The 24,952-nt window shown below is 40.7% G+C and overlaps 5 protein-coding genes and 2 pseudogenes across 7 annotated transcripts; all 7 read left to right on the top strand.

Moving 5' to 3' along the window:
* Positions 1–76: 76 nt before the first annotated feature.
* Positions 77–3,510, top strand: LOC138133361 (nose resistant to fluoxetine protein 6-like). Its single transcript, XM_069051230.1, has 13 exons — positions 77–313; positions 426–719; positions 776–1,014; positions 1,070–1,287; positions 1,341–1,435; positions 1,485–1,678; positions 1,895–2,058; positions 2,104–2,272; positions 2,324–2,517; positions 2,566–2,897; positions 2,993–3,135; positions 3,188–3,296; positions 3,350–3,510. Exons 2-13 carry the CDS (start codon positions 530–532, stop codon positions 3,433–3,435), a joined length of 2,133 nt encoding a protein of 710 aa, XP_068907331.1. The 5' UTR covers positions 77–313; positions 426–529; the 3' UTR covers positions 3,436–3,510.
* A 3,327-nt stretch (positions 3,511–6,837) lies between these two features.
* On the top strand, positions 6,838–9,455 carry Ir76b (Ionotropic receptor 76b). Of its 2 annotated transcripts, XM_069050781.1 has the most exons (6): positions 6,838–6,972; positions 7,024–7,118; positions 7,168–7,344; positions 7,390–7,726; positions 8,338–8,821; positions 8,873–9,455. In XM_069050781.1, exons 1-6 carry the CDS (start codon positions 6,903–6,905, stop codon positions 9,369–9,371), a joined length of 1,662 nt encoding a protein of 553 aa, XP_068906882.1. In that variant the 5' UTR covers positions 6,838–6,902; the 3' UTR covers positions 9,372–9,455. The 2 variants fall into 2 exon arrangements, with proteins under 2 accessions (XP_068906882.1, XP_068906881.1); XM_069050780.1 differs by having other exon boundaries at positions 6,903–7,118.
* Positions 9,456–10,131: 676 nt separating this feature from the next.
* On the top strand, positions 10,132–12,730 carry LOC138133003 (nose resistant to fluoxetine protein 6-like). The gene is made up of 11 exons (XM_069050778.1): positions 10,132–10,341; positions 10,388–10,563; positions 10,612–10,847; positions 10,898–10,974; positions 11,026–11,383; positions 11,433–11,601; positions 11,648–11,841; positions 11,890–12,209; positions 12,260–12,402; positions 12,453–12,555; positions 12,605–12,730. The coding sequence occupies exons 1-11, from the start codon at positions 10,164–10,166 to the stop codon at positions 12,676–12,678; spliced, it is 2,028 nt and encodes a 675-aa protein (XP_068906879.1). The 5' UTR covers positions 10,132–10,163; the 3' UTR covers positions 12,679–12,730.
* A 234-nt stretch (positions 12,731–12,964) lies between these two features.
* On the top strand, positions 12,965–15,637 carry LOC138133005 (nose resistant to fluoxetine protein 6-like). Its single transcript, XM_069050779.1, has 11 exons — positions 12,965–13,250; positions 13,296–13,471; positions 13,520–13,755; positions 13,805–13,881; positions 13,931–14,288; positions 14,337–14,505; positions 14,553–14,746; positions 14,795–15,114; positions 15,162–15,304; positions 15,354–15,456; positions 15,506–15,637. The coding sequence occupies exons 1-11, from the start codon at positions 13,064–13,066 to the stop codon at positions 15,544–15,546; spliced, it is 2,004 nt and encodes a 667-aa protein (XP_068906880.1). The 5' UTR covers positions 12,965–13,063; the 3' UTR covers positions 15,547–15,637.
* A 310-nt stretch (positions 15,638–15,947) lies between these two features.
* LOC138133000 (nose resistant to fluoxetine protein 6-like) lies at positions 15,948–18,615 on the top strand (annotated as a pseudogene).
* Positions 18,616–19,283: 668 nt separating this feature from the next.
* On the top strand, positions 19,284–21,891 carry LOC138133002 (nose resistant to fluoxetine protein 6-like; annotated as a pseudogene).
* A 26-nt stretch (positions 21,892–21,917) lies between these two features.
* On the top strand, positions 21,918–24,849 carry LOC138133001 (nose resistant to fluoxetine protein 6-like). Of its 2 annotated transcripts, XM_069050777.1 has the most exons (11): positions 21,922–22,525; positions 22,571–22,746; positions 22,795–23,030; positions 23,080–23,156; positions 23,206–23,563; positions 23,613–23,781; positions 23,829–24,022; positions 24,071–24,390; positions 24,441–24,583; positions 24,633–24,735; positions 24,786–24,849. In XM_069050777.1, the coding sequence occupies exons 1-11, from the start codon at positions 22,339–22,341 to the stop codon at positions 24,824–24,826; spliced, it is 2,004 nt and encodes a 667-aa protein (XP_068906878.1). In that variant the 5' UTR covers positions 21,922–22,338; the 3' UTR covers positions 24,827–24,849. The 2 variants fall into 2 exon arrangements, with proteins under 2 accessions (XP_068906877.1, XP_068906878.1); XM_069050776.1 differs by having other exon boundaries at positions 21,918–22,746.
* The last annotated feature ends 103 nt before the right edge of the window (positions 24,850–24,952 follow it).

Raw genomic sequence — 24,952 nt, 5'->3', positions numbered from 1 at the left:
GTCTCGCTTCCGGCGAAACTGTTGCCGAACGGTGCGAGTTGGCGCTTGTGCTAGTAAAAAGTGTTTTGGTTTTGTGGAAGGATAAACACATTAAAAAAAAACGCCGCGGAGAGTCGCCCGTCGTAAACCTGTCCAAGAGGTGGAGAGGTCGGTGCGCCGCCCACGTCCACAAAAAATAGTACCGCGGTATCGCCATAAATAAGTCTAATTGACCAGTCGATGTAAATAAGGAAACGCAAGAAGTGTCCTTTGAGTGGTGCTCAAGCGCGCTTTTTTCGTTCCATCAACCACTTTCAATTAACAAACTGTCAAGGTGAGTCTAAGAATGAAAGGAAATCGCCCGCCCCGTCGAAACCAGTCCGATAAGAACCCAACAAAACCCAAAAAATCCACCGGATTTATTTTCCACGGTGTTTTTTTTTCAGATGAAATGACCTCCGCGCGAGCAAATCCTCCCGCAAATTTCGTCAGTCTCTAGTTAGTCCTATATAGCGAGTGGTTGTTGGCCATTTGGTCGCACTATGTTATAATGTGGCGCAGGGCTCTGCTTTGTGTCCTCTTCTGTCGCGCGATAGACGCTTTCGCGCTGGGCAACGTCGCCGTCGACGACCTGCTGGAAGTGCTGGTGCCAACCGTCAAGTCGGACAGCGCGCGATGCCGCAACCACAGCCTCTTCTACGTGCAAGAGCTGAAGAAGCTGAAACTGTGGGCGACGGAGAGTAGGTTTGCCGTCGACAAAAATCCCTAGTTTTGCTAAAAAACGGATTGGTTCAAGTGTTCGACGCGTCGTCCAAATTCCCCAGCGGGATCCTCTTCGGCTCCACGTACGATTTCGGCAACTTTGACGAATGCATGTCGGTGAGCGTGCCCCTCGACGGGGACCCCGTGACCGGGAGGTACTGCATGGCGAAGTTTCACATCGCACCACCAGAGTTCGGCGATGGAGACTGGCGGTACTACCGCTTCCCAACCGACAAGAACTACGCCAACGTCTCCACCTGGGAGAAAATCGTCGTAAGTACCGCGGTACTCGCACACACAATCCGACATCATTTCCCCCTCGCTTCAGGCATTTTCCAAGGATCGGAGTCGCAGCACCAGGAACGACTTCCACTTCTCGTACTGCATCCCATCCTCCTGCACCTCCGACGACTTGCAGTCCTCTTTGCAGCGAGTCACCGAAAAATTCAACGCCCTCAGCGACTTCCAGCTCTCCGCTGATGTCAACCCGCGGTACTGCCAACTGAAAGACCGCACACCGTTCACTACTTCGGAAATTTCCTTCACGTAAACCTCCCCCGAGACATCTCCGATCGCAACACCCAAAAACTGTGTTTCAGAACCGTGGTACTACTTTTCATTTTCGTGTGTCTGGCTGCGACGGGGTACGACTGGCTCATGAAACTCGATGATCTCAAACAGTACAAACTCACCGGTAGTACCGCTCGCGTATTTTATCTCAAACTCTATTTGTTATGCTTTAGGGAAGAAGCACACGGTGGTACTGTCGTTTTCTTTGTGGCAAAACTTGAAAAAATTGTCCGGCGAGAGCGACAACGACGACGGCCTCCAGTGCATCCACGGCCTGAAGGTGATCTCCATGTTCCTGGTGATAATGGGTCACAGGATCATGTTCGGCGTGGGTTCGCCGATGCTGAATCCCAGTTTCGTCGAAGACGTGAGTAAACCGGTTCCCGGGTTCGGGCAAATCGCAATAGTCGTAAATTTGATCGGTACTCGTTATTATCCCAAAAACGTTTTATTGTGGTACCTTGTAAATTTGATCGGTACTCATTATTATCCCAACAACGAAAACATTTTATTGCGGTAGCGATGGATCGTCACAAACACAACCGAAATGTCAAGGACTCAAAACAATCAACAAACATTTCAGATCTACGGAAAAATCGAAGCGTCGGTACTGCTCAACGGTCCGATTATCGTCGACACTTTCTTCAACATTTCCGGCTTTCTGGTTTGCTACTTGATGCTGGTCCAGCTGGACAAGCGCCAGCGGCAGATCAACTTCATCTTCCTCTACGTCCACAGATTCATCAGGTACTGAAAGTCTTGTGGCGATCGCCGACTCACCCCAATTTTCAGATTGACCCCGGCGTACGCCATAGTACTGGGGTTCTACTGCACCATCTTCATCAGAACGGGTTCCGGTCCTCTCTGGCTGGACAGGGTCCAAGTGGAGCAAGAACGTTGCATCGCCAGTTGGTGGGCCAACCTCTTCTACCTCAACAACTACATCAACAAGGACCAGATAGTGAGCCGCAGCGCTCTCCAATCCTCCCTTTTCTTAACGCTCTGATTCCAGTGTATGTTCCAATCGTGGTACTTGACGTGTGACATGCACTTCTTCATCGCGGCCCCCGCCATAATATGGTTGTTGCGCAAGAAGCCCAGTCTAGGGCTGTCCACCCTCTTCGTCATCATAATCCTCTCGGTTGCCGTCGTCTTCGCCACCGTCTACCTCAACGAGGAAGACGCGATTTTGCTGCTTTACATGAAGTGAGTCATTCAGACGACTTGTCCGGTTGTAACAGTTGCGTCACGCAGGTTCCTCAAGGATCCGGTTATCAACAACACGTTCAAGAATGTTTACATTCCGACGCACATGCGAGCCAGCCCGTATTTCGTGGGGATGGTCACGGGGTACTTGAAGTACTGCATGAAGACCCGCGAGTACAAGATGCCCAAGTACATGGTCTACATGGGGTGGGTCATGTGTTTCTTCATACTCGAAGCCACGGTGTACTCCTGTTTCATTTTTTACCTGCCGGAAAAGGCGTACGACCCTCTGATGTCGGCGATTTACGCCTCGATGCACCACGTCACCTGGAGCATCTGCATCAGCTGGATGATCGTCGCGATTTCGGAAGGAAACGGAGGTTAGAGTTGTCGCAACTTAATCCGCACTGGATGGCTTAAGTTACGACTGTTTTCTGTTTCTCGTGGGTTAGCGTTGCCAACTGTACACTTTCAGCTTGGGTGGAGCCAGTCCTCTCTTGGAAACCTTTGATTCTTCTGAGCCGGATCACTTACACCGCCTTTCTGTGTCACGGCGCTATACAAATATACACAGCGGCCACTCTGCGACATCCCTCGTACGCAAGCATTTTTACTTTGGTGAGTTGGTTCAAAAATCAAGTGCGAATGATATTTGTCGAGATTATTTCAGGGGTTTTACACCGCGGGTGATATAACTCTAGCTTACATTTGTGCCCTGATTTTGAGCATGTTTTTCGAAGCGCCCATTATAGCACTGGAAAAAATCATTTTGAGGAGAGGTAGGTTGAGACGAGTCTAGAGATTTTCCGTTTTTCAATTTGTTTATTTACAGGGGGAGATAATGAAGGAGAGGAGAAGAACAAAAGTCCAAGTCCAACTGAAGTGACACCAAAAATTAAAATAATTAATCGATTTTAATGATGTAATAATTACATAGGAGATCTTACTGAGATAAAATTTTCGACTGAATACAGCTTTTATGAAACGAAAGAATACTGATCAATTGAATCCTTTCTAAAATAAATATGTTCCACAAAAAAACGTTCTAACCAATCAAAAAATAATTAATGCTTTAATGAATGAATCAAGTGAATCCTTCCTTTCGCGGAAGGGCTGGCGGGGGGGAAAGCGGGCAGGGGAGACAAATATATTTCTTTGTTTGCCTAATCGATGGATAATATTGAACAGAAATATTGTGGTTTACATTTTTGTCGGCAATAATTTGTGTCACGGCAATCAAGGTTATGGAAAAAAGGTCGATTTTTATTGTCGCATTAAGCGTAATGAGCATAACAAAAAGAAAAGAAATAATGTAGAAACACATTTAATGGATTTCGTTTTCCACTCGACAGTTGGACGCTCGTCAAAAATTAATTTTTCATTTATTTATTTCCTTAAAAGCGGTTTTAGTGGAGAAATAATAGAGACATCGTTGTTTTTCGTCACGCATCCATCATACTTAATACAAAACATAAATTGATCATCTTTTTAACAAGCGCCAAAGCTAGAATTGTGCAATTTTTGCACTGAATTCGTCACAGTTGGGTCGATGAAACGTGGCTTTTAGATGTGATCTAGTTCAAACAGTAACAGAAACATTACTATTTTTAAGTAAAAAAAAAGGCCGTTTTTTTTTTTTTTTGTAGAGATAGAGTGAGTACCTATACGGTTTTTGCATTCAATTCGTCATAATTAAATCTACTGAATGCAGTATTTCAATTTGATCTAAATCAAAGAATAACACTAAATAAACACATTCCAGCGCATCCACCATTTTTTCAAAATTTAAATTTGATTATTTAAAATTAATACCAAAGCTAAAGTTGTGGCGATTTAGGCTTGCAAATTCATCGCAATTAAGTGTATTAAATACAGTATTTGAATTTTCCCTAGCCAAAAAAAAGGAGAATTATTATTATTTCTATTTATAAAAATATTCCAGCGTCTCCACCATTTTTTGTAAATATATTTTTTTTTTTCTAAAACTGATAGTAGAGAAAAGGTTGGCAGTTTTCTGCAGTCGATTCGTCACCATTCCGTCTATGGAACTATCATTATAAAAAATACATAAAAAAATACGGCGCATCCACCATTTTTGCGAATTAAATTTTTTCCAACTAATAATAAAGCTAGAGCCATTTGGTTTTTGGCATTCTATTCATCATAATTAAATCTATTGAATGCAGAATTTCTATTTGATCTAAGTCAAAGAACAACACCACTATCACTAAATAAACACATTCCAGCGCATCCACCATTTTTTCAAAATTTAAATTTGCTTATTTAAAATTAATACCAAAGCTAAAGTTGTGGCGATTTAGGCTTGCAAATTCATCGTAATTAAGTGTATTAAATACAGTGTTTGAATTTGTCCTAGCCAAAAAAAAGGAGAATTATTATTATTTCTATTTACAAAAATATTCCAGCGCCTCCACCATTTTTCGTAAATATATTTCTTTTCTAAAATTAATAGTAGAGAAAAGGTGGGCGGTTTTCTACAGTCGATTCATCATCATTCAGTCTATGGAACTATCATAAAAAATACATTAAAAAATACGGCGCATCCACCATTTTTGCGAATTAAATTTTTTCCAACTAATAAAGCTGTTTGGTTTTTGGCATTCTATTCATCATAATTAAATCTATTGAATGCAGTATTTCAATTTGATCTAAGTCAAAGAACAACATCACTAGCACTAAATAAACACATTCCAGCGCATCCACAATTTTTTCAAAATTATTATTATTATTATTATTTAAACTAATGCCACGTTAAGCGATATTTTGCGTTCGATTCAACATAATTATCTGTCAAATAAAGTATATGACTTTGTTCTAGCTCAAAAAATAACAGAATTGATACGATTTTTAGTTCAAAAAATATTGAGCCGCCTCCATCATTTTTGGAAAATTTGATTTTTTGAAAAACTAATAGAGAGACCTGTGCGCTTTTCTACAATCGACTCATCATAAGTCAGTTTATCGAATACACCGTTTAAATTTGATCTACAGCAGCATAATTCAAAAATATCCTGGCGCATCCACTATTTTGCAAAATTTACATTTGCTTATTTAAAATTAATACCAAAGCTAAAGTTGTGGCGATTTAGGCTTGCAAATTCATCGTAATTAAGTGTATTAAATACAGTATTTGAATTTGCCCTAGCCAAAAAAAGGAGAATTATTATTATTTCTATTTACAAAAATATTCCAGCGCCTCCACCATTTTTCGTAAATATATTTTTTTTTTCTAAAACAGAGCAGAGAAAGATTGGCGGTTTTCTGCAGTCGAATCATCATCAATCATTCTATCGAACTATTATTATAAAAAATTCGGCGCATCCACCATTTTTGTGAATTACATTTTTTCCAACTACTTAATAATAAAGTTAGAGCTATGCAGTTTTGGGCATCTATTCGTCAATACTAAATTTATTAATCACAGTATTTACACTTGATCTAGACCAAGAAATAATAGAGCTGTCACTGTTCATAGTTCAGAAATATCCCGGCGCCTCCACCATTTTTGCAACACAAAAATGTATTCTCCAACCTACACTAAAGACAGAATTCTATTTTTCGCATCTGCTTTGATCTCACTCAACCGACAACGAAGACATTATTTTTTTTCAGATCATATGTGACAATCACAAAATCACAGAAAATTCGGAAATCTTACATACGAGCAGGATATAGCAAAACCTCACACCACAACAAGAAACATTAATCTAATTCTGAAATGAATATACTTTTAACGATCTAAAAATGTTCCTGCGTGCACGACTGCTTTGTTTGATTAAACCAAACTAATTGACCGGTTTGAAGCAAGCCTCGTAAACGCGTGTGTAATTATTTCCCTCGTAGTTAACTGTTAGATTTTTACGATTATTTTCAAGGACATGACAAATTGATGTGTCGTAGATCAATAAAGAGTCAATTTGCTCAGCTGTCTCTGTGAATATTAAAATAATGAAAAAGACAACGTCGTCGATAGCTGGACAAATAGTAATAGGTCATATTTGATGACGTTACAAAAACCACACACATTGTCTACACAAGTTGATTAAAAAATGTAAATAGAGCATTTACCGTTCCGTGCCTGTGCAGATAATTTTTTTGTTTTTTAATTTACCCTATAAACAAACCCTATCGCCCTCATTATCGTGACGTGGTGTGTGTGAAATCGTTTATGATAAGCACGAATCAATCATGAATAATAAATGTCCTTAACAGCCGCTTCGATACACACCGACAGGACAAAGCATGCGCCATTTATGAATAAAATAATACGCTAAAGAGACACTTTAGTGTTGCGGGACCGTCCGAATACTAGATTATGTAAAGATGCAAAGTGGTGTCAAGAAAAAAGTCGCCAAGAGAACCAAATGGGCCTAATTGAGATCGTCTTGGCAACTTTGTGTCTGAACTCGACATGCCTCCTGGACGAGGACCTGAGTGAGTCGAAATTTTTGTCAAAATCGATACAAAATCCAAAATGTGTTTCAGCCTACCAGGACGTGTCCGTCAACACCAGAAAGATGCAGTTTGCGCAACTGGCCGAAGAGCTGCGCCAAGAGAACCTGATAATCACCACACTCAAGGTACCCAATTGCGCAATCCGTGCGCTTATCTTATAAATCAAATTTTCAGAATGACAGATTGAGCGGGATTTTGAAAGACAATGGCACACTAACCGGCACCGGCGTCGCCTTCGACCTCCTCAACATCCTCCAGAAGAAGTTCCAGTTCAACTACACCATAGTCCTGCCGAAGACCAACGTCTGGGGCTCCCAGAAGACCGGAATCTTGAACATGCTGAAGGAGAAAGTACGTCCAGCGCAGAGATTGATGTGCGCTAATTCGTCTTTGCAGAGGGCTAACCTGTCGGCGGCGTTCCTCCCGGTGCTCACCCAGTACTCCACCGACGTTTCCTACTCGCCGAGTATGGACACGGGGGAGTGGGTGGTCTTGATGAAGAGGCCCCAGGAGTCGGCGACGGGGTCGGGCTTGCTGGCACCTTTCACGCTTCCGGTGTGGCTCTTGATTCTCTTGTCGCTGGTCGTGGTGGGGCCCGTTATTTATTTCATCATTTATCTGCAATCCAAACTGTGCCCCGACGACCAAAACAAGGTTTTTCCTCTGCCGGCGTGCATCTGGTTCGTCTACGGGGCCCTCTTGAAGCAGGGGACCACTCTCAATCCCATGACAGGTATGAACTGTCAAACTAACAAATGTCATTCAACCTACTAGATTAATACATAACACAACAAAATATTCTCCAGGCAGCGGATAATGTTTTAATTATGAACTGTCAAATTGACAAACGTCATTGAAAACAAAACAATATTGTTAATATTTTATTGGATTCTCAAGGAAATATTTACAAATTTCAATAATTCGGCATTATATTCTAGTAAATTATGTTTGAATGTTGTTAAGATTAGATAAATAGCGGATGTCGAGCCAGCGTAGCTTATGTGATTAATCATGTCTTTTCCGAGTATTTACAACGATAAGATAACATATTTGGGACAAAAATGTATAATGCAGCCGTAATTGCAATTTAATTATACATTTTTAATTGTCCCCCAACCGTCAAATGACGTGAAACTCACCGACTAGATTTGTCGCTTACATAACCTCAAATTTTTTTCCAAAACTTTTCAAGATTTGCCGATATTCCATAAATGCGTCGACGATCAATCACCCATTAGGTAAATGACGGTGCAATTTCCAATAATTGAAATCCATCAAAGAAATTCTACGTTTCCATGTTGTAAACAAATTAAATTCGACTGACCAGTGGCGTATCATTCGCAGACTCTTCGCGCCTCCTCTTCTCGACTTGGTGGATTTTCATCACGATTTTGACAGCTTTCTACACAGCTAATTTGACAGCTTTCCTCACACTCTCAAAATTTACTTTACCGATCACCGAGCCCAAGGACATCGGCGCGAAGAAGTACAAATGGGTGACCACGCAAGGGAACGCTCTGGAGGACACGGTGACCACAGATGGCAGCTTGACCGACATCGGGAACATGTTGGGGAGGCCGTACAGGTACCTGGACCAGTCGGACCGTACCATCTTGAAGCAGTACGTCGACAGGAGGGACATGATGTTCATCAGGGAAAAACCGATTGTGGAGTACGTGATGTACGACGACTACAAGGAGAAGACAAGGAACCAGATTGAGGAACCCAAGAGGTGCACCTACGTCATCACCAGGTTCTCGATTGTGTCGTTCTCGCGCGCCTTCGCCTACTCCAAAGACTTCAAGTACAAGATGCTCTTCGACTCCACGTCAGTACCCCCGATCCGCGACAGTACTCCAGAGTAAGTTGTTTTTTGCAGGATCCAGCACTTGGTCGAGTCCGGGATTATCAAGTACAAGTTGAGGGAGGAACTACCCGACACGGAGATCTGCCCGCTCAATTTGGGCAACAAGGAGAGGCAGTTGCGCAACCAGGACTTGATGATGACGTACGAGATCGTGGGGGGAGGATTTGTCATCTCGGCTGTCATCTTTGTGATCGAGTTGGCGGTGAAGCGGTCCCACAAGCCGAAACAAGCAAAGAACAACGGCAAGAGCAATCTGTTGCTGAACCAGAAGCACACCATTCATGTTAACATCAACAACAACTACGAAAAGTTTGGCCAACCGCCGCACAACGCGAAGTTCATTACGCCGCCTCCTTCCTACCACACGCTTTTCAACCCGCCCAACAACGAGAACTTGAAGAAAAAGAACATCAACGGGAGAGAGTACTGGGTGTATGACTCTTTAGGTGGGGGCACCAAGATGATCCCCATGCGCACTCCTTCAGCTTTGCTCTTTCAGTACACGCATTGACTTGGTGTTAAAGTGGTTGTAGATGTAGAGTGTGATTTTTGTGTGATCATGTAGTCGTTTAAAATAAATGGTACCTACAATGACTGTGAGTGTTTTATTTTTCCAGTACCGCCACAAACACATTAAAAATAATTTAAGCAATTTTACGCCAAGACGATAAAGTCCAATGCTTTTGCATTAATCGAGGTAAAGGTCAGGATAATACAAGGTTGCGGTTTTTCTAGTCGTTAGGTAACGAATCAGTACTCCCAGCAGTACCACGTGCTAATGTTGTAGTAATTATCGGTTATTGTACCCGATGATTTAACAAAAATTCCATCAAACTGATCGAGTTTCGCATTATCGGAACATGCGATAATCACCAAAAGGCCATTGTGTTTTAGAGTGGCCAATCTCGAGTGATAATCGGAGAATGTTTGAATTATCAAAGTACTGACAAAACCGCAACGTCCTTGAAGCGATAAGCGTTGAGCCACGCTCATTGATGTTTACTTCGCCAAATGCATCTTTCTTTTATTAAGAACTTAATCTGTATACGATCATTTCTTCGATAACGAGTTCACTGACACCTAAACTCACGTTTTTAGCCCAGTTGAGAATTGGTACGTTGACACCTAGAGATACGATCAATTTTTTTTGCAGATCAAGTACCTCAAATTAAAATGATTCTTGTCATGAGATTCCAAAGTCGCAGTAACGCAAAAAACAAAGTAATCCTTCTTGGAGATAATTACCGAGGAAATCTATAAAAGTGAAGTATAGGTACGCTTTTGAGTTAGTCGACGCTTCGAAATGCAGCGAGCGGTACTAGTTCTAGCCTTGGTACTTGGTGTATCCGGTACCAACGTACCAGAATGGATCATCGGTGCTCTCAGAGCGTCGCAAATACCGGTCACGGAAAAATGCCAACAACAATTCGACGAGTTTTTTGCCAACTTCAGTATGGATCAGAACTCGTGGGCGCTGCAGAGTAAGTACCGATTCTTTCCAAAATATCTTTATTAATTTTTGCGTAGTGGTGGACGCCACTGCGAAGATTCCGTCTGGACTGTTGTCACTGAATTTCGGAGAAATGGGAGACTTTCAACAATGCATCAACGTCGAAGCTAGTACTGGAGCAGGGACAATCCTCGGCAAGTACTGCCTAGGTTACCTGGCCGTCCAAAACACCACCTCTTCAGCTCATGAAGAAGTACTACTCTTGTATCATTGTGAGTGATATTTCACAGTCAATTTCCAGATGTTGAGAGCTAGTTCCCTTGGGAACTTCGGTACTGATGAATCGGGGATGTCACTGGCGCCTCTTTGGGCGATATGCCTACCAGATGGATGCACCACTGACGACGCCAACGTCGTGGGGAATCTTCTGCTGGCGAATATAACCGGAAATGAGATCGGAGTTGGGTTTTCAGACTCGCTCTGTCAAACCGTCAAAGAAGTGAACCCTCCACTGACAGGTGGTGCCATCGCAACCATGTAAGTACCGTACCACCAAGTCGTACCATTTCTATCTATTTGTCTTCTAGAGTGATTCTAGCTTTGTTATTATCTACGGTGGTACTATCGACTCTATATGACATGTTTTGCATATTCTACGGACAAAGTGAGTACCACTACTAATTTCAATTGTTTCCTCTACTAACAGTACTTCTAGAATCTTGCCCTATGCTCGTCAAGGGTTTCTCGGCCTACACCAACACCACGAAACTGTTCAAAATGACCACTTCCACCCCTGACCAACTCCCCTGCCTCAATGGCCTCAAATGCCTCAGCATGGTATGGGTCGTTGCTGGGCATCAATTTTCCGTACCTATGAACGGTTCCATTACCAACTCCAAGTACATGCTAGAGTGGACAGAAAATTTGTACAGCATGTTCCTAGTTAGTGGTACCCTCTCTGTAGACACTTTCTTCACGATAGGGGGCGCCCTAATGTCGTACGGTTACATGAAGGCCAGATGCAAAAATACCCCTTTCAATCTATTTTTATATTATCTGCACAGATATCTCAGGTAATTAAGTCTAGACGACAAATATTTTTTGTTTACGCTTGAATTACAGATTAACTGCGCCGCTTGCACTAGTGGTACTCGTCAGTGCTACTCTTTTGAAGTACATGGGTTCAGGGCCTAAGTGGCCCTTCGCCATTATGTCCTTTCAAGAGTACTGCGCTGACAATTGGTGGTCAGCGCTGCTTTACGTCCAAAATTACGTCAACGTCACCAACATGGTAAAAAAGAAAAAATGGAAAATTCTTGACTCACGAATGTTTTCAGTGTGTGGGACAAACGTGGTACCTCAATATAGACTTCCAACTCTACTTGATTTCACCAGCTGTATTTTACGCGCTGTGGAAGTACCCAAAACTTTGTCTTTCGTTTCTGGTACTCTGTGTTTTGGGATTTATCGCAGGATCGTTTTATGTAGCATGGGCGAATGATTTAACAGCGATTCTAACAAACCTCTATGGGTAAGTACTACTAATGTTAATGATCACGGTACTAGCACGTGCTTTCAGAAATTCGTACAATTACCAAAACAAGTACTACTTGCTAACGCATACAAGGTCCGCCCCGTGGGTCATCGGAATTATTTTGGGGTACTTCATCTTTAAAATAAAACAAAAAGAGATCACACTAAAACTAAACAGAATTGTTGTTTGGGTCATGTGGGGGGTGTGTTTTGGAACGTTGCTAGCGTGTGTGCTAGGAGGGCACAGTACCCTACGCGGCGAAGAGTACGACCGATGGGGTAATGCGTTCCACATAGCACTGGTACGACCTGCTTGGTCTCTTGCTATTTGTTGGGTCATTCTAGCTTGTACCAACGATTACGGAGGTGAGAAAAAGAATAACAAAAAAATACCAAATCACTACAATTGTTTTCAGCGCCTATCAACTGGGTACTATCACTTCCTATCTACCAAGTACTTAATAGATTTACGTACAGTATCTACCTGACTCACGTGACAATGTTGTATATGATTACTTTCGATAGGAAATGGCCAGATTATTTTAGTAACTTTAACATGGTAAATACCATATAGATATCTTACGTTTGTTGCTGAACAAATTGTTGCAGGCGTACCAATTTTGGGGAACTCTGTGGTACAGCGCGGGACTGTCGTATTTGTTAATATTGATGACCGAATCTCCAGTCATAATAATAGAAAAAATGTTATTTGGTACGTGTTTGGTCTCTAAAGTGGTACCATTTTCACATTTGTATTTTAGGGAGTTTTAGTAAAAAGAAGCAGCCGAAGAAAGATGTCGAAAGTGGAGTGGACAACGCCGCGTTCGAAAAGTAGTACCACAGATAGTTGTATTAATTTCATAATCAATAAAATCTTTATTGTATAACATGTCGTACTAATATGTTCACATTATTTATCTAAAAAAATGTGTTCCGCTTTTACATTTTTAATATTCAAAAATCTACAGTTTTCGGTACTACCTATGAAAGTATTTCGATTCGAAGTTGGCAAGTGACATATACAAATTCCAACAATTGGAACTAAATAAATAATAATAAAAACAAGTTAAGATCTTATCGTAGTAAAATGATAAAACGGCATGCATTTACATTAGTTGTTGCCAAGTTAAGGTTAACCTCAAGGTTCCAGTGTTTATCGTCGTACTTCCCCTAGCACCACAAAAAACTAGACCCGCTTGAGATTTAGACGAGACTTCGAGATGCAGAGAGCAGTGCTAGTTCTAGGTTTGGTAATAACAAGTGCAAGTGCGTATAGTACCAAGGTACAACAATCAATCATTAGTAGTTTTCATGCGTCACAATTCTCCCTCACACGTAATTGTCAACTGCAGTTCAATGAGTTTTTTTCGAATTTCACCATGGACCAGTACTCGTGGGCCCTGCAAAGTAAGTACCGTTGCGGTAAAATTTTATTTATCAAATCTTGCGTAGTGGCGGACGCCACATCGAAAATTCCGTCTGGATTGTTGTCACTGAATTTCGCCGAAATGGGAGACTTTCAGCAATGCGTTAGTATCGAAGCTAGTACCAAAACGGGGACAATTCTCGGCAAGTACTGCCTAGGATCACTCATCGTCAAAGAAACAACCTCATCAGATCATCAAAATGTACTACTCTTGTATCTTTGTGAGTGATAACTAACAGTCATATTCCAGATGAGGGGAATGTTTTCATTCGAAAAATTTGGTGTTATCAGTTTGGTGTTATCAGTAAAGCTTCTTTGGGCTCTATGTCTACCCGATGGATGCACCACTGACGATGCCAATCTCGTGGGGAATTTTCTATTGACGAATGTCGTCGGAGAAGAGGTGGGTGTTAGATTTTCCGATTTGCTTTGCCAAACTGTCAAAGAAGTGAACCCTCCATTGACCAATGGCGCCATAGTAACCATGTATGTGGCGTGCTACCAGGTTTTACCATTTGTATCAATTTTTTTCCAGAGCGATTTTAGCTTTATTATTATCAACGGTTTTACTGTCGACTCTATATGACATATTTTGCATATTCTATGGACACAGTGAGTACCAGTACCAATTTAGAATTTTTTAAACTGACACCTGTTCTAGAATCTTGCCCTATGCTCGTCAAGGGCTTCTCAGCCTACACCAATAGTAAGAAGCTATTCAAAATGACCACCCCTACACCTGACCAACTTCCTTGCCTCAATGGTGTTAAATGTCTCAGCATGGTGTGGGTTATTTATGGTCATACATTTTCAATCTCAAGAGTCAGTCCCGTTACTAACGCGAAATATTTGATGGAATGGACAGACAACTGGTACAGCATGATTATACATAGTGCTTCTTTCTCCGTTGACACTTTCCTCACGATAGGGAGCGCCCTAATGTCTTATGGTTTCATGAAAGCCAAGTGCAAAAATGTTCGTTTCAATCTATTTCTATATTATCTGCACAGATATCTCAGGTAATTAAGTCTAGAAGACAAATATTTTTGTTTACGTTCAATTAACAGATTAACCGCACCGTTTGCAATCGTGGTCCTCGTGAGCGCCACTCTTTTGAAGTATATGGGTTCAGGGCCACAGTGGCCTCTCGTCGATCAGACACTTCAACAGCTTTGTGTTAATAATTGGTGGGTGGCGCTACTCTACATTCAAAATTACGTCAATGATACAGACATGGTAAACATAAAAAATTAGTAATTTTTTTGACTCCTAAACATTTACAGTGTGTGGGACACTCATGGTACCTCAGTATTGACTTCCAACTCTACTTGATATCACCGTTTCTACTGTGCGCGCTGTGGAAGTACCCTAAAGCTTGTCTCTCATTTTTGGTACTTTGCGTTCTGTGGTTCGTTGGGGTTTCGTTTTATGTGGCGTGGGTGTATGAATTGCATGCAATTTTGTCAAGCTTCTATGGGTGAGTACCAGTCTTGGTAATGATCACAGCAGTGACTAGTACTTTCAGAAACCCCAAGAATTACGAAAAGTACTACTACTATTTAACGCATACAAGATGCGTCCCATGGTTCATCGGACTCATCTTGGGGTACTACATTTTCAAATTGAAACAAGACAAATTGAGACTAAAACTGAACAAAACTCTGGTTTGGATAATATGGGCGGTGTGTTTTGGAACAATGCTCACTTGTGTGCTAGGAGGGCACAGTACTTTACGCGGCGAAGAGTACGACCGATGGGGTAATGCGTTCTACATAGCACTGGTACGACCTGTTTGGTCTCTTGCTGTTTCTTGGGTCATTTTAGCTTGTACCAACGATTACGGAGGTGAAAATAAACCAAAAAAAAATCAAAACCCACAAAAGTGTTTCCAGGTCCTGTCAACTGGGTACTATCACTCCCCATCTACCAAGTACTTAACAGATTTACCTACAGTATCTACCTGACTCACGTGACACTCTTGTATATAATTTCTTATGATAGAAAACGGCCCGGTTATTTCAGTAACTTTAACTTGGTTGGTACCAACAGGTAGCTTTCATTATTACTTGAAATTCTTTTTGCAGGCGTACGATTTTTGGGGTATTCTGTGGTTCAGTGCGGGACTGTCTTATTTGTTGATATTGATGACAGAATCTCCGATCATAGTAATAGAAGAAATCTTGATACGTAAGTGTTTTTTCCCAGTGGTGGTACCATTTTCACAATGATCTTTTAGGGAGTTTTGATAAAAAGAAGCATCGAAAAAGAGATGTTTAAAGTGAAGTGGATAATGCCGCGTTCGAAAAGGAGTACGACAGATAGTACTTGTACAATTAATTTAATAATCAACAAAATCATATTTTGCAAACAAGTCTTTCTTTTGCACACTTTTTGATTTAGAAAATAGACAAGAGTTGTATAACATGCCCAAATTATCTACGGAATCAATTTGAATGTTTTGCTGAGTGTGAAAAAAAATTCTTTCGCCCTCACGTTTCTAATAAGTATTCAAAAATATACAATTTTCGGTACTACCTATAAAAATATTTGGAATAAGTAGGCAAGTGGCATAGAAATGAATATATTATTATAGTAAAATGATAAAGCGGCATACATTTACATTACTTGTCGCCAAGTTAAGGTTAACCCCAAGGTTCCAGTGTTTATGGTCGATCATTACGACACGAACGAGTACCTCCCCTAGTACCACAGAGAAATAGACACGCTCGTGATTTAGTAGACTTCGAAATGCAGAAAGCAGTGTTAGTTCTAGGTTTGGTACTAACAGGTGTAAGTGCGTTTAGTACCAAGGTACAACAATCAATTATTAGTAGTTTTAATGTGTCACAATTGTCCATCACACGAAAATGCCAACTGCAGTTTGTTGAGTTTTTTTCTAATTTCACCATGGACCAGTACTCGTGGGCTTTGCAAAGTAAGTACCGTTACGTTAAAGTTTTGTTTATCAATTCTTGCGTAGTGGCGGACGCCACTTCGAAGATTCCGTCTGGATTGTTGTCATTCAATTTAGCCGAAATGGGAGACTTTCAGCAATGCGTCAACATCGAAGCTAGTACTAAAACGGGGGCAATTCTCGGCAAGTACTGCCTAGAGACACTCGTCATCAAGAACACTACCTCTTCAGTTCATCTAAAAGTACTTTTCTTGTATCATTGTGGGTGATATTTAACAGTTATTTTCCAGAAGAGTGAAATTATTTCTCTTGATACATTCGATCCTTATGCGGCGCTGTTATCAAAGTGGCTTCTCTGGGCTCTGTGTCTACCGGATGGATGCACCACTGACGACGCCAATCGCGTGGGGGCGTTTCTACTGACGAATGTGGTCGGAAACGAGGTGGGTGTTAGGTTTTCCGATTTGCTTTGCCAAACTATCAAAGAAGTGACCCTCCACTGACACGTGGTGCCATCGCAACCATGTACGTACCGCACCACCAAATTGTACCATTTCTATCTATTTGTCTTCCAGAGTGATTCTAGTTTGGTTATTGTCTACGGTGGTACTATCGACACTATATGACATGTTTTGCATATTCTACGGACAAAGTGAGTACCACTACTAATTTCAATTGTTCCTCTACTAACAGTACTTCTAGAATCTTGCCCTATGCTCGTCAAGGGTTTCTCAGCCTACACCAACACCACGAAACTGATCAAAATGACCACCTCCACTCCTGACCAACTTCCCTGCCTCAATGGCCTCAAATGTCTCAGCATGGTATGGATCGTTGCTGGGCATCAATTTTCCGTACCTATGAAAGGTTCCATTACCAACTCTAAGTACATGCTAGAGTGGATAAAAAATTTGTACAGCATGTTCATAGTTAGTGGTACCCTCTCTGTAGACACTTTCTTCACGATAGGGGGCGCCCTAATGTCGTACAGTTTCATGAAGGCCAGATGCAAAAATACTCCTTTCAATCTATTTTTATATTTTCTGCACAGATATCTCAGGTAATTAACTCTAGACGTCAAATATTTTTTGTTTATGCTTGAATTACAGACTAACTGCGCCGCTTGCACTAGTGGTACTCGTCAGTGCTACTCTTTTGAAGTACATGGGTTCAGGGCCTAAGTGGCCTTTCGCCATTATGTCCTTTCAAGAGTACTGCGTTGACAATTGGTAGTCAGCGCTGCTTTACGTCCAAAATTACGTCAACGTCACCAACATGGTAAAAAAGAAAAAATGGAAAATTCTTGACTCACGAATATTTTCAGTGTGTGGGACAAACGTGGTACCTCAATATAGACTTCCAACTCTACTTGATTTCACCAGCGGTATTTTACGCGCTGTGGAAGTACCCAAAACTTTGTCTCGCGTTTCAAGTAGTCTGCGTTTTGGGATTTATCGCAGGATCGTTTTATGTAGCATGGGCTTATGATTTAACAGCGATTCTAACAAACCTTTATGGGTAAGTACTACTAATGTTAATGATCACGGTACTAGCGCGTGCTTTTAGAAGTCTGTTAGTTGATTTATTCAATAATAATAATAATAATAATAATAATTCGTACAATTACCAAAACAACTACTACTTGGTAACGCATACAAGGTCTGCCCCGTGGGTCATCGGAGTTATTTTGGGGTACTTCATCTTCAAAATAAAACAAAACGAGGTCACACTAAAACTAAACAGGATAGTTGTTTGGGTCATGTGGGGGGTTTGTTTTGGAACGTTGCTAGCATGTGTGCTAGGAGGGCACAGTACTCTACGCGGCGAGGAGTACGACCGATGGGGTAATGCGTTCCACATAGCACTGGTACGACCTGCTTGGTCATTCTAGCTTGTACCAACGATTACGGAGGTGAGGAAAAGAATAACAAAAAAAGCAAAACCCACAAAACTGTTTTCAGGTCCTATCAACTGGGTACTGTCACTCCCCATCTACCAAGTACTTCACAGATTTACGTACAGTATCTACCTGACTCACGTGACAATGTTGTATATGATTACTTTCGATAAGAAATGGCCAGATTAATTTAGTAATTTTAACATGGTAAATACCATATACATATCTTACGTTTGTTGCTGAACAAGTTGTTGTAGGAGTACCAATTTTGGGGAACTTTGTGGTACAGCGCGGGATTATCGTATTTGTTAATATTGATGACCGAATCTCCAGTCATAATAATAGAAAAAATGTTATTTGGTACGTGTTGGGTCTCTAAAGTGGTACCACTTTTACATTTGTATTTTAGGGAGCTTTAGTAAAAAGAAGCAGCCGAAGAGAGATGTCCAAAGTGGAGTGGATAACGCCGCGTTCGAAAAGTACTACCACAGTTAGTTGTATTAATTTCATAATCAATAAAATCTTTATTTTATAACATGTCGTACTAATATGCTCACATTATTTATCTAAAAAAATGTGTTCCGCTTTTACATTTTTAATATTCAAAAATCTACAGTTTTCGGTACTACCTATGAAAGTATTTCGATTCGAAGTTGGCAAGTGACATATACAAATTCCAACAATTGCAACTAAATAAATAATAATAAAAATAACTTAAGATATTATCGTAGTAAAAAGAAAAAAAACAGAGTGTGTCGTAAAGACGCAAAAGTGAAACTTTTGTATTACAGGGAAACATTCTAATTATACGTCAATCCCTTTTAAATGACATATTCACAACAAAATTGTATATTTTAATGAAGAAAATAAATTATAAACAACGATAACACTAAACAATATCGAAATGCGTAACTCATTGTTCATTTTTAAGACTACAATTGACAACAGAGGACATTATCGATAAATGCCGTGAGTGTGACAAAGACAGAAGTATACACATAAGGGATGTTTGTATCGTGTCAAACAGATTAACTTACATTTAAGGGAGATGGAAATATTGGCGCAACCGTTGTACGAGACACTGTTCCCACTCGACCCGACAGTGTTTCCCCCACCACTTTTCGTCACAGAAAAAGGTTGCCGATCAGAATTTCAAAATCCTCCCATAAAAAGTTTCACTTCAATAAAGCGGCATACATTTACATTATTTGTTGCCAAGTTAAGATTAACCTCAAGGTTCCAGTGTTTATCGTCGTACTTCCCCTAGCACCACAAAGAACTAGACACGCTTGTAATTTAGACGAGACTTCGAAATGCAGAAAGCAGTGCTAGTTCTAGGTTTGGTACTAACAAGTGTAAGTGCGTTTAGTACCAAGGTACAACAATCAATCATTAGTAGTTTTAATGTGTCACAATTGTCCATCACACCTAAATGCCAACTGCAGTTCGATGAGTTTTTTTCTAATTTCACCATGGACCAGTACTCGTGGGCTTTGCAAAGTAAGTACCGTTGCGTTAAAGATTCGTTTATCAATTCTTGCGTAGTGGCGGACGCCACGTCGAAAATTCCGTCTGGATTGTTATCATTCAATTTAGCCGAAATGGGAGACTTTCAGCAATGCGTCAACATCGAAGCTAGTACTAAAACGGGGGCAATTCTCGGCAAGTACTGCCTAGGGACACTCGTCATCAAGAACACTACCTCTTCAGTTCATCAAAAAGTACTTTTCTTGTATCATTGTGGGTGATATTTAACAGTTATTTTCCAGAAGAGTGAAATTATTTCTCTTGATACATTCGATCCTTATGCGGCACTGCTATCAAAGAGGCTTCTCTGGGCTCTGTGTCTACCGGATGGATGCACCACTGACGACGCCAATCGCGTGGGGGAGTTTCTACTGACGAATGTGGTCGGAAAGGAGGTGGGTGTTAGGTTTTCCGATTTGCTTTGCCAAACTATCAAAGAAGTGAACCCCCCACTGACACGTGGTGCCATCGCAACCTTGTACGTAGCGTACCACCAAGTGGTACCATTTCTATCTATTTTCTTCCAGAGCGATTTTAGCTTTGTTATTATCAACGGTTGTACTTGCGGCTCTGTATGACATGTTTTGCATATTCTATGGAGACAGTGAGTACCTCAGTACCATTTTTTTTTTTTCAACTAACACCTCTTCTAGAATCTTGTCCTCTGCTCGTCAAAGGCTTCTCAGCCTATACCAATAGTAAGAAGCTATTCAAAATAACCACCCCGACGGCTGACCAACTCTCATGCCTCAATGGTCTAAAATGTCTCAGCATGGTATGGGTTGTTTATTTCCATACATTTACATCCCAACAGTCTAGTCCCACTACCAACTTTAAATATTTGATAGAATGGACAGACAACTTGTACAGCATGTTTCTAGTTAGTGCTTCTCTCTCCGTTGACACTTTCTTCACGATAGGGAGCGCCCTAATGTCTTATGGTTTCATGAAAGCCAAGTGCAAAAATGTTCGTTTCAATCTATTTCTATATTACCTTCACAGATATCTCAGGTAATTAGATCTAGAAGACAAATATTTTTTGTTTACGTTCAAATAACAGATTAACCGCACCGTTTGCAATCGTGGTACTCGTGAGCGCTACTCTTTTGAAATACATGGGTTCGGGGCCAAAGTGGCCTCTCGTCGATCTGAATTTTCAACAACCTTGCGCTAACAATTGGTGGTCGGCGTTGCTCTACGTTCAAAATTACGTCAACGTTACCGACATGGTAAAAATAAAAAAAATTGAATTTTTTTTTTACTCTGACATATTTTCAGTGTGTCATACAATCGTGGTACCTCAACATTGACTTCCAACTCTACTTGATATCACCACTTATATTGTACGCGCTGTGGAAGCACCCCCGAGCTTGTCTCTCATTTTTAGTACTTTGCATTCTGTTGTTTGTTGGGGTTTCGTTTTATGTGGCGTGGATGTATGATTTGCATGCAATTCTCACCGACTTCTATGGGTGACTATCAGTCTTGTTAACACTCACAATACTAGCTAGTGCCTTTAGAAACCGCGGCAATTATGGAAAGTACTACTACGTTCGGACGCATACCAGATGCGCCCCATGGTTCATCGGAGTCATCTTGGGGTACTACATTTTCAAATTTAAACAAAACCAATTCAGACTAAAACTGAAAAAAATTGTTGTTTGGATCTTGTGGGGGCTGTGTTTTGGGACGCTGCTAGCGTGTGTGCTAGGAGGGCACAGTACTTTACGCGGCGAAGAGTACGACCGATGGGGTAACGCGTTCCACATAGCACTGGTACGACCCGTTTGGTGTCTTGCTGTTTCTTGGATCATTCTAGCTTGTACCAACGATTACGGAGGTGAAAAAAAAAAAACAAAAAAAATCAAAACCCACAAAACTGTTTTCAGGTCCAATCAACTGGGTACTGTCATTCCCCATCTACCAAGTACTTAACAAATTTACCTATAGTATCTACCTGACTCACGAGACAATATTGTATATGATTACTTTCAACAAAAAAGTGTCAGATTATTTCAGTGACTTTAAAATTGTTGTAGGCGTACCATTTCTGGGGTATTCTGTGGTTTAGTGCAGGAATTTCGTATCTCTTGATATTGATGACCGAATCTCCGATCTTAGTAATAGAAAAAATGTTATTTGGTACGTGTTTTGTCCCAATAGTGGTACGACTTTCACATTATTTTGTGTTTTAGGGTGTTTTGGTAAAAAGGAACAGACGAAGCGAGATGTTGAAAATGAAGTTGATAACGCTGTGTTCGAAAAGTAGTACCACAGAGAGTTGTATTAATTTTATAATCAATAAAATGATATTTTGCAAACAAGTCCTTCTTTTACACACTTGTTGACCTAGCTTTAAAAAGAAATCAGATAACAGTTGTATTGATATGCACAAATTATCTACATATCTAAAAAAAAATTGTTTCGCTTTCACGTTTCTAATATTGAAAAATCTACAATTTTCGGTACTAACTATACTTAACTTTCGATCAAGTTGGCAAGTGAGATGCATATTCCAACAATTGCCACTAATAAAAATAATTGAATATTGCAATAAAATGATAAAGCATGGTGTGGGTTGTTTATGGACATACATTTACAATACTTGTCGCCAACTTAAGGTTAACCTCAAGGTTCAAGTGTTTATGGTCGTACCAGTACGAGACGAATGAGTACCTCCCCTAGTACCACAGGGAAATAGACACGCTTGTGATTTAGACGAGATTTCGAAATGCAGAAAGCAGTATTAGTTTTAGGTTTGGTACTAACAAGTGTAAATGCGTATGGTACCAAGGTACAACAATCAATCATTAATAGTTTTAATGTGTCACAGTTGTCCATCACACCTAAATGTCAATTGCAGTTCAATGAGTTTTTTTCGAATTTCACCATGGACCGGTACTCGTGGGCCCTGCAAAGTAAGTACCGTTGCGGTAAAATGTTATTTATCAAATCTTGCGTAGTGGCGGACGCCACGTCGAAGATTCCGTCTGGATTGTTGTCACTGAATTTCGGCGAAATGGGAGACTTTCAGCAATGCGTCAATATTGAAGCTAGTACCAAAACGGGGACAATTCTCGGCAAGTACTGCCTAGGATCACTCATCGTCAAAGAAACAACCTCATCAGATCATCAAAATGTACTACTCTTGTATCATTGTTAGTGATAATTAACAGTCATATTCCAGATGTGGGAAATGTTTTCACTCGAAAAATTGGATGTTATCAGATTGGTGTTATCAGTGAAGCTTCGCTGGGCTCTGTGTCTACCCGATGGATGCAACACTGACGACGCTAATCTCGTGGGGAATTTTCTATTGACGAATGTCGTCGGAGAAGAGGTGGGTGTTAGGTTTTCCGATTTGCTTTGCCAAACTGTCAAAGAAGTGAACCCTCCATTGACCAATGGCGCGATAGTAACCATGTACGTGGCGTGCTACCAGGTCTTACCATTTCTATCAATTTTTTTCCAGAGCGATTTTAGCTTTATTATTATCAACGGTTTTACTGTCGACTCTATATGACATATTTTGCATATTCCATGGACACAGTGAGTACCAGTACCAATTTAGAATTTTTTCAACTGACACCTGTTCTAGAATCTTGCCCTATGCTCGTCAAGGGCTTCTCAGCCTACACCAATAGTAAGAAGCTATTCAAAATGACCAGCCCGACACCTGACCAAATTCCCTGCCTCAATGGTCTTAAATGCCTCAGCATGGTGTGGATTGTTTATTGCCATACATTTACAGTACGAAGGGTCAATCCCGTTACCAACGCGAAATATTTGATAGAATGGACAAACAACTGGTACAGCATGATTGTACATGGTGCCACTTTCTCCGTTGACACTTTCCTCACGATAGGGGGCGCCCTAATGTCTTATGGTTTCATGAAAGCCAAGTGCAAAAATGTTCGTTTCAATCTATTTCTATACTATCTGCACAGATATCTCAGGTAATTAAGTCTAGAAGACAAATATTTTTCGTTTACGTTCAAATAACAGATTAACAGCACCGTTTGCAATCGTGGTACTCGTGAGCGCAACTCTTTTGAAATACATGGGTTCGGGGCCACAGTGGCCTCTCGTGGATCACACAATTCAACAGATTTGTGCTGACAATTGGTGGACGGCGTTGCTCTACGTTCAAAATTACGTCAACGTTACCGCTATGGTAAACATGAAAAATCAGTAATTTTTTTGACTCCTAAATATTTACAGTGTGTGGGACACTCGTGGTACCTCAATGTTGACTTCCAACTCTACTTGGTATCACCCTTTCTACTGTACGCGCTGTGGAAGAGCCCTAAAGCTTCGCTCTCATTTTTAGTACTTTGCGTTCTGTGGTTTGTTGGGGTTTCGTTTTATGTGGCGTGGGTGTATGATTTGCATGTAATTCTCACCAACTTCTATGGGTGAGTACCAGTCTTGGTAATAACCACCGGAGTGACTAGTACTTTCAGAAACCCCCACATTTACGAAAAGTACTATTACTATTTAACGCATACAAGATGCGCCCCATGGTTCATCGGGGTCATCTTGGGGTACTACATTTTCAAATTGAAACAAAACAAATTCAGACTGAAACTGAACAAAAATCTGGTTTGGATAATATGGGGGGTGTGTTTAGGAACGATGCTCACTTGTGTGCTAGCAGGGTTCCATTCTCTACGTGGCGAAGAGTACGACCGTTGGGGCAATGCGTTCCACATAGCACTGGCACGACCTGTTTGGTCTCTTGCTGTTTCTTGGATCATTTTAGCTTGCACTAACGATTACGGAGGTGAAAAAACAAACACAACAAAAAATCAAAACCAACAAAAGTGTTTTCAGGTCCTATCAACTGGGTACTTTCACTCCCTATCTTCCAAGTACTTAACAGATTTATCTATTGTATATACCTGATCCACGTGACACTCTTGTATATGATTTCTTACGATAAAAAACGGCCCGGTTATTTCAGTAACTTTAACTTGGTTGGTACCAACCGGTAGCTTTTATTGTTACTTGAAATTTTTTTTGCAGGCGTACGATTTTTGGGGTATTCTGTGGTTCAGTGCGGGACTGTCTTATTTGTTGATATTGATGACAGAATCTCCGATCACAGTAATAGAAGAAATGTTGATACGTAAGTGTTTTTTTCCCAGTGGTGGTACCATTTCCACAATTGTGTTTTAGAGAGTTTGTGTAAAAAGGAGCATCGAAAGAGAGATGTTTAAAGTGAAGTGGAAAAGTAGTACCATAGATAGTATTGTTAATTTTATAATTATTAATAAAATCATTTTTTGTAAACAAGTCTTTCCTTTACACATTTGTTGACCTAGTTTTATAAAAGAAATTAGACA

Source organism: Tenebrio molitor, chromosome 6 (assembly GCF_963966145.1).
Source record: "Tenebrio molitor chromosome 6, icTenMoli1.1, whole genome shotgun sequence".
NCBI classification, from domain to species: Eukaryota; Metazoa; Arthropoda; class Insecta; order Coleoptera; family Tenebrionidae; genus Tenebrio; species Tenebrio molitor.
The sequence above is the reverse complement of the archived record's forward strand: the minus strand, read 5'-3'. Positions and strand labels throughout refer to the sequence as shown.

Excerpts from the sequence above, each read along its gene's own strand:
- LOC138133003 (XM_069050778.1), top strand. The coding sequence starts at position 10,164 with ATGCAGCGAGCGGTACTAGTTCTAGCCTTGGTACTTGGTGTATCCGGT. Across the intron at positions 10,848-10,897 it reads GGTGGTGCCATCGCAACCAT|AGTGATTCTAGCTTTGTTAT; the intron begins GTAAGTACCGTA and ends TTTGTCTTCTAG. Across the intron at positions 11,842-11,889 it reads ATTCTAACAAACCTCTATGG|AAATTCGTACAATTACCAAA; the intron begins GTAAGTACTACT and ends ACGTGCTTTCAG.
- LOC138133005 (XM_069050779.1), top strand. The coding sequence starts at position 13,064 with ATGCAGAGAGCAGTGCTAGTTCTAGGTTTGGTAATAACAAGTGCAAGT. Across the intron at positions 13,472-13,519 it reads CCTCATCAGATCATCAAAAT|ATGAGGGGAATGTTTTCATT; the intron begins GTACTACTCTTG and ends GTCATATTCCAG. Across the intron at positions 15,457-15,505 it reads AATAGAAGAAATCTTGATAC|GGAGTTTTGATAAAAAGAAG; the intron begins GTAAGTGTTTTT and ends ATGATCTTTTAG.
- Ir76b (XM_069050780.1), top strand. The coding sequence starts at position 6,903 with ATGGGCCTAATTGAGATCGTCTTGGCAACTTTGTGTCTGAACTCGACA. Across the intron at positions 7,727-8,337 it reads CACTCTCAATCCCATGACAG|ACTCTTCGCGCCTCCTCTTC; the intron begins GTATGAACTGTC and ends TATCATTCGCAG. Across the intron at positions 8,822-8,872 it reads AAGATGCTCTTCGACTCCAC|GATCCAGCACTTGGTCGAGT; the intron begins GTCAGTACCCCC and ends TGTTTTTTGCAG.
- LOC138133001 (XM_069050776.1), top strand. The coding sequence starts at position 22,339 with ATGCAGAAAGCAGTATTAGTTTTAGGTTTGGTACTAACAAGTGTAAAT. Across the intron at positions 23,782-23,828 it reads ACGTCAACGTTACCGCTATG|TGTGTGGGACACTCGTGGTA; the intron begins GTAAACATGAAA and ends AAATATTTACAG. Across the intron at positions 24,023-24,070 it reads ATTCTCACCAACTTCTATGG|AAACCCCCACATTTACGAAA; the intron begins GTGAGTACCAGT and ends TAGTACTTTCAG.
- LOC138133361 (XM_069051230.1), top strand. The coding sequence starts at position 530 with ATGTGGCGCAGGGCTCTGCTTTGTGTCCTCTTCTGTCGCGCGATAGAC. Across the intron at positions 1,679-1,894 it reads ATCCCAGTTTCGTCGAAGAC|ATCTACGGAAAAATCGAAGC; the intron begins GTGAGTAAACCG and ends CAAACATTTCAG. Across the intron at positions 2,273-2,323 it reads ACATCAACAAGGACCAGATA|TGTATGTTCCAATCGTGGTA; the intron begins GTGAGCCGCAGC and ends CTCTGATTCCAG.